The following is a 7,173-nucleotide window of genomic DNA, read 5'->3' on the forward strand; positions in this document are numbered from 1 at the left end:
GGATGAGGCGGCGGCGGCGGAGGGGCGCAGCGCCGAGCCGGCTCAGCTGAGCTGCCCGCGGGCGGGCGAGAGGCACCGCCAGGTAAGCGCCGCCCGGGAAAGTTCGCCCTGAAGCGAGCAGCTTGGGACCGCCGCGCTTCCCGGGGCCAAACTTCAGCTGGGGAATCTCGCTGCCCCGGCCAAGGTGCGGGCCGGGCCGGGCCGTCTCGGCTTGGCGCCCTCCCCCCTGGTATAAATAGCGTGAAACAGGAGCCGGGCGGGGGCGGAGGGTGCCGGGCGCTTGCAGGAAGCTGCGAGCAAAGCCCCCCGCGGCCTCGTTGCTGGGTGTCGCCCCGGCCATGTAGGTGCCCTCCCTGCAGTGGCACCCTCCAGGCATGAGCCTTGTCCCATGCAACCGCTTGCCTGAAGCAAGGGGCAAAGGGAGGTGCCGAGGTAAGGAGGCAGAATTGCAGCTCCCAGGAGTTCTTCGCTGTTGCGCGGGGAGAGCGGTGTCGCATCTGCCCGCGTGGCCGAAGAGCAGTGTCACGCTGGAGTGGGGTGTCACACCCACCCCTGTGGCCCGAGACCCGTGTCATGCCTGGGGAATGGTGTTGCGCCCAGAAAGCAGTGTCACGCCCACCCGCGTGCCCAGAAGGCCTGGCTGGCATGTGTCTCAGGAACAGGATCCACTGAAGCTGTGTTCTGACCCCTGAATCTTGGGCCTCTTTTTTTTTTTAGGTGACTACTGGGTTGATCATCTGGAAGTGGCGAAGGAGACAACGAACCCCCGCCCCCATTGGAAGAACAGCGCCTTGAAGAAGAAGAGGGACTTTTCCGGGGAGCCGTCACCCAACAGCACGTGAAAGAGCGGAACGTGGGGCCGCGTTTGTGTGCACGTGAGCCAGGGAGCCGGGCTCGTTTCCAGCACATTGGTTCCAAGTGGGGCCCCTCTGCATCTCGCGATGATGTCGGTTGAAGGGTCTACCATAACAAGCCGCATAAGAAACCTGCTGCGCTCTCCGTCCATTAAACTGAGGAGAAGCAAGCCTGGGACCAAGCGGGAAGACATCAGCAGCAAGGTGAGTGCGGCATCTGTATCACATCAGAGTTTGTTGCAGTAGGTCCCATCCGTGCTAAGATCCAAGTGTGCTTGCTAAAATAGCCGAGTCCCACAATATGAGTCTAACTTCGTTTTCTGTTGTAGTCGGAACCTTAACTTTGTCTTCAGACCTTCCTATAGCCCAAGCCCGTCCTATGCATGCATTGTATTTGGAAGTGCTTGGAGGTGACTGATGTAGCAGCTTCAGACTAAGTCCTGGTATGGAGAGTATTAAACTAGTTCAGGAATTCCCACCCCCTGCTCTGTGGGCCACTTGGTAGCGGTCAATATGTGGCTGCATACTGCCTTCTCCCCCATGTTTCTGTCTGCTAAGTTGAATTAAAAATAACTAAAAATAAGTATGTGTACTTATTCTTCCATCTAAGCACTTGCTGTCAGTGCCACAGTAACATGTGGTCACGAATGGAAGGTGAGGTGTCCTGTGGGGTGAGACTTGGGAGACGAGCCCATGAAATACTTCCCTACACAGCTATGGTCCCCATTGCGAGGAAGTGTGAGAACCCTTGATCTAACTACTTGCTCTTTCTTGTGTGTTCTTCATAATGAACTATTCTTGCCATTTTTGCTCTTGGGGATGGTAAGTATGCCTTTTAAGCACTGGTTGTCTCCTTATTGTCCATCATCCTGGTGTCAGAGTGAAGTCAGACCTTTTGATGTGCCATTCCAGGAAGTGGGCCGATACCCACTGAGTAGAGCCACAAACCCCATTTAATAAGTGTGTGTGTATGTGTGGGGGGAGGTATTAAGGGCATATAAGTGATTGCTTGGGACAAGTGAAATACAAAATGGATGGGGGCGAAGGTCAAAGGTTTAAAATGAGTGGACCAAGGGGGGTGGACACCGAACACAGACAAGTCAGGGAGCTGAATTCCTGATGGAAACAATCATTCATCTGGAATTGACTCTGATGTCATAAGGAACGGATGGTAATTTAATTGCAGGGTCAGTCAGGAGGAGGAACCAGACTGGGTGACATTGCCTTGTGGTAAGAGCAAGGGACTATGAATCAGGGAGACCAGCCTCTATTCCTGACTGCCACTGACTCATTTATGACTTCGGGCAATATGCTTACCCTTTACGTATCTTTGTTCTGCACTTACAAAATTAGGAGGGTAACTCCTCTCTGCTGTGAGGTCTGATTAATAAATATGAAGAGCTTTGTAGTCCTTCCCCTGAAGTGCTATCATCCTGTTATTTGTTTAGAACAGTGGTTTTCAAACTTTTCTGAGCTGACCCCCCCTCTGAGTTATGATTTTGTTCATGTGTCCCACCCCCCTCACCCCAGAGGAGCAGTGTAGCCAGGCATAGGGTGCGCCCCTCATCCTAACAGCCACCACGTGGGCTCCACCTGCCGCGGCTCCAGTGCCTCCTTGCCCCCGCTGTGGCTCTAGGCTGTGCGCCTGTCGCGTTGGGCTTGCAGAGGCACAGGAGCCCTCTGGTGGAGCCTGTCTGGGACTCTTCACCCCCACAGCCCCCTGCAAGGTTGCAGCAGCGCCGGCTCCTTGCAAACTTCTTGCCCGCATCCCCTGTGCTGCAACCACCCCCCACCACAATGTTCCTTTATGTCTTCCCAGGGGGGTGTACCCCACAGTTTGAAAATCGCAGATTTAGAAGCTGAAGCTTTACAAATATAGCTATGTTACCAGGGAGAACACATAAAACAGCAGGTGCGGTGAATAACATTTTGTTGAAATTCTTTCTCTGTCCCCAGTGTGAAACCCTACTTGTAATACTGGTTTTCATTGCTTTGGCTGGGTATTACCAATATGCACTGTTTGTTTATCCCGTCTTTTCTGGTAGGATAAAACCTACTCGTTTACCTCGGAGAGTCTTCTGTGTTACCATGACCTATGCTACTGACAGGAATGTGTGTGTTGCTCGAGTACAGAGTGATTGGACTCTAATGAAATGCACTCAGTATCTGCTGCTGAAGAGGTCTTGATTCATCTGTGTAGGCAGAGAATTTTTTAAAATTATAAAATAGTTCTGTGCGCTGCAGGAAGGAGGGACTGCTGGATCTCAGCTCAGTGAAAGGAAAAGGTATCCGTGCTCTGCTGAGCTACAGCTGTTTCTTTTTTGAGCTGGAAACTGCCTGTAACCCCTCCCTGGTATCTGATCAGAGTGTGTCATGGTGCGAGCCTTTCAGGAGAGCCCTGTTGTATCCCTCATGAGTTTGGTGTTGTGAAATCATTCCTGCAACACTCTTGCCAAAGCACCTTCACAATTGTCTTGTCCCCAAGGGAAATTTAGAGATTCATGCCACCGCATTAAATTAGCTTTTGTATCTTATTAACAAGTACATTAATGCAGTAGATCAGTAAGATGTGGGGAAACAATGATGTGATACATTAGAGGCGGCTTCTTGGGGAATTTGGATAATTTTCTTGGACTGAGATGCTATGTGGTGGTGCTCTGGGAAAGCAGCATAGTTGAATCTGCTTTCTGCCATAACGTTAGACTTTGAAGCTTTCTGTGCTGCCCTTTGAAATCTATGAAATCTTTGTCAAAGGTCTGAAAATAAACTGTTCTTGCTTATACTGGTGGAGATCTCATTTTGTCATGTGCATGTTTTTTAAGGTGAGAACCCCTGCCACTGTACAACTGTGAAGCATGTACCTTCCAACTGCTGTAAGTCTTGAGTATGAATCCACTGGCATTGAATTATAGTGGTATATTTATAACTCTAAATGAGTCTCTTGTTCATTCAGCCTCCACTTACCCGCCGTGGGTAATGGGTAGGATTTTTGCCAGACCATGGTTAACTTTTGAGGTATGTTGGAAAATCTGGAGTATTTGAAAAGCTGCCATAAAGAAGACTGAGTAATATTGTTCTCCTTTGTCACAGAGGGTAGGATGTTTGCAATGAGTTTAAATAGCAGAAAAGCAAATTTAGGTTAAATCTCAAGAAAAACGTCTTAATTGTACATTTTTCAGTAGGATAATGGAACAAGCTGCCCAGGGAAGTTGTGGAACCTTTTTCACTGTTGGTTTTCAAGAAGAGGCTGAACAAATCCTGCATCTGTTCAAGGAATTGAACTAGATGACTCTTGAAGGTCTCTTCCAGTCCTATGATTCTGTGATGGCAGCATTTGGATATTATCTGGCATGTAGTTATATGCATTGTTGAAATCCCTTTATAGCCTCCAAGTGTGGTGGTCTGCAAAGTTTATGGTAGTAGCTAGCTATCTTGGGTTCTCATGAATATGGTCTGGTATATATACAAGACAAAGCAAGACTAATTTCCTGGATCCATGCCTGAAAGGAGACTGCCTTTTGTGCTAAGCACAGGTGAAAAGTGAGACAGCTTCAACTCCTTATTTTCTCTCAAGCACTTCAAGGCCTTGTCACCTCCAGCAACTCTGTTTAGAATTGGTAAATACCTGCAGAAAACTGCCAGCTCAGTGTCTGAGTTTCAGTGTTCCAAGTGAGAGGATTCCTCATGTGAAGCAAGACTGTGTTTTGAGGCCCCCTAGGATATTGTGGGAAATTCACTGTCACCAGAACTTTGGATGGTGATCAAATAAATCTGTACAAAGGGTATTCTGACTTGAATAGGGCAGAGAGAGGAGGAAGAGAAGCTCTGTGCAAATGGGTTCCGATCCATGGCACCCATAATGCCTATAATGGCATTATAGGCCTATAATGCTGTGTGAGCAGTGGGTAGACCATAGGATGGTTGTTGTGCTGAAACCTGTTGATCCAGTATTTGGAAAGAAGGTGTGGGAGCAAGTGCAAATAACTGTTTTGCAAAAAAAGGGGTGTGTTTCATGTGAGCTGCAAAATGAAGGGAAGGCTGGATTCAGGACCCTTTATTTACCTCTTTATGAAGACCAGAAATAGATTGGAGGGGGGGGGTGTTGAAAACTAAACAGTAGAGGTGGACCGATACGTCAGTCCAATATTGGACCAGCATCAGTATAAAGAAAATTGATTATCGGAAATTGGCGTGATGTGGTCAGTAATTTGGCTGATAAATGCCCGTGCATGTGCACAGCTCAGATCAGGCAGCGAGGAATACAGCCCAGCAGCTTGGAGAGCTGCATGCAGCTGGTAAGTCTGTTGTGGTGGAAGGGGAGAGGGGAGGGAAGGGCTGTGGGGGGTGCAGATCAATGGCCCCCATGGTGGGGGAGGGAGTGGGGCTGGGGCTAGGGTAGGCGCTGCCTAGCCGGGGCAGGGCAGGGTGTGGAACAGAGCCGCGGCTCTTCCGGAGGGTGTGGGGATGGGGAGTGGCTCCTGCTGCTGCGTGCACCCAGGAGGGCATGGGGGTGGGGATGCATGTGCTCCCAGATCTGTGTGGGGTGCTGCTGTGGGATGGGGCCAAGGCTGCCCTGGGCTCTTCCTGGTGGGGGCTGGGCTGGCTGCGCTGTGCTTGGGGCAGGCTGCAGTGTCACTGGGAGGGCGGTTATGGGAGTGCTGCAGCCACCCCAGATTTTGCCATACCCCCCCATAGCCCCCCTCCCAGTGCCACCACCACCACCTACCCCGAGCACAGTGTGGCCCCCCTTGCCCCCCACCAGGAAGAACCCGGTACAGCCCCTGGCCCCAGCCTGCAACTGCAGCCTGCCATACCCTGCCCCACACAGATTTGGGGGCAACCCCCTACAATGCCCTCCCAGGGTGCATGCAGTGGCTGGAGCTGCTCGCCATCCTGGCACCCCCAGACAAGCCATGACTCTGTCCTACATCCTGCCCCACTCCCTCCCTCACCGTGGGGGGTGTTGATCTGCTCCCCCATGCCCCTTCCCTCCCCCCTCTCGTTCCACCACAATAGACTTACCAGCTGGATGCAGCTGTATCAGAAAGTGGATTGATATTGGCCGATATGCCTCCTTAAAAATTGGCTATTGGTATTGGCCCCCAAAACCTCTATTGGTGCACCGCTATTAAACAGTCCTTTTCTTAAAGTTGGGCCTTGTTTACCCTGTTTTTCTTGGATAGCACCTAAACTACAGCAGTAGTGATTGATGGGGCCATGCACACCAGAATTGGGCCCTGGGGATCTGGTGCTACTTCTTCCTGCTGGGGCACCACCCGCTCTTGCTGGAATTGGGCCCCAGGAGCTTGACAACACTTGGGCATATCAGGATTAGGCTTTGGAACCTAGTGCTGCCCCCACCTGGCCATGTGTGCTGGAGTCAGGTGCCTGATCCAGTGTGCAGGGTGTGGGCCTTCCCATGGGTCTGGAAATTTGTTAGTAGGGGAGGGGTGCTGTTTCAGACTTATGAGGAACCCTGTGGGCGGGATAACAGTGCTGAGGGTCGAGCACCTCTGAACTAGAGGATCTTGTGGAGAAAAGAAGTGAAATCTGCTCAAATGGAAGAGGAAGACCATTCTAATTAGAATATTAACAGCCACATAGTTTAATACCTTTATACAGAGGCATAACAAGCGGAGTTGGCATCCTGAGTAAATTCTGGGGGAGGGTTGGAGGGGGGAATGGTTGAGTGTGGGTGGTACACACGGGTTCCTGGGGGGGTGCAGTTCTGAGAGCTGGGGGAGAGCATGTTGGGGGGAGAGGGGGTGCTGCAGTTTTAATCATGCCAGGAACTCCTAAACCAGGGGTGGGCAATTATTTCGGGCAGAGGGCTGCTTACCAAGTTGTGATAAGCTGTCGCGGGCCACATGGGTAGCCCCGCCTCTTGACAGGTGCCCTGCCCCCTGGTCACCATCTTGGGACCAGTGTCCCAATGTCTTGGGACCAATGTCCCAGGGCCAGCACTGGTGGGGCCCAGAGCAGGGCCCAGGCTGGCAGGGGTCTGTGGAGCCGGGCTGGGCTGCACCAGCAGGGAAAGGGGAGCTGGCCTGGCTCCATAGAGCCCCTGCCAGCTGGGACCCTGTACCCCTGCTGCCCTGCTTTGGGCCCTTCTGGTGCTGGCAGCGGGATGGGTTACAAGCTGGTACTGAGTGCAGGGGAAAAGCAGCCTCTCGTAGTTGGTAGGGTGAGAAGGGACCTGAGCAGATCATCAAGTCCAACCCTCTGCCATGTCAGGAAAGAGTACTGGGGTCAAATGACACTGGCAAGGTGTACATCCAATCTCCTTTTAAAGACCCCCAGGGTAGGAGCCAGCACCACT

At 51.7% G+C, this 7,173-nt stretch overlaps 1 protein-coding gene across 2 annotated transcripts in view; it reads left to right on the plus strand.

Moving 5' to 3' along the window:
- The first annotated feature begins 10 nt into the window (after positions 1–10).
- The window catches only part of MAPKBP1 (mitogen-activated protein kinase binding protein 1), a 159,168-nt gene continuing 152,005 nt past the window's right edge, over positions 11–7,173 (plus strand). The window contains exons 1-2 of one of the 2 annotated variants that reach the window (XM_019519055.1): positions 11–82; positions 718–1,058. In XM_019519055.1, the coding sequence (XP_019374600.1) occupies positions 942–1,058 (117 nt within the window). In that variant the 5' untranslated portion in view covers positions 11–82; positions 718–941. Of the gene's footprint in view, positions 83–288; positions 433–717; positions 1,059–7,173 lie in introns of those variants that run through there. The other variant, XM_019519056.1, reaches the window with a different exon arrangement.

The sequence above is a fragment of the Gavialis gangeticus genome, unplaced genomic scaffold (genome assembly GCF_001723915.1).
Source record: "Gavialis gangeticus isolate Ggan-Ray unplaced genomic scaffold, GavGan_comp1, whole genome shotgun sequence".
In the NCBI taxonomy this organism is placed as follows: domain Eukaryota; kingdom Metazoa; phylum Chordata; order Crocodylia; family Gavialidae; genus Gavialis; species Gavialis gangeticus.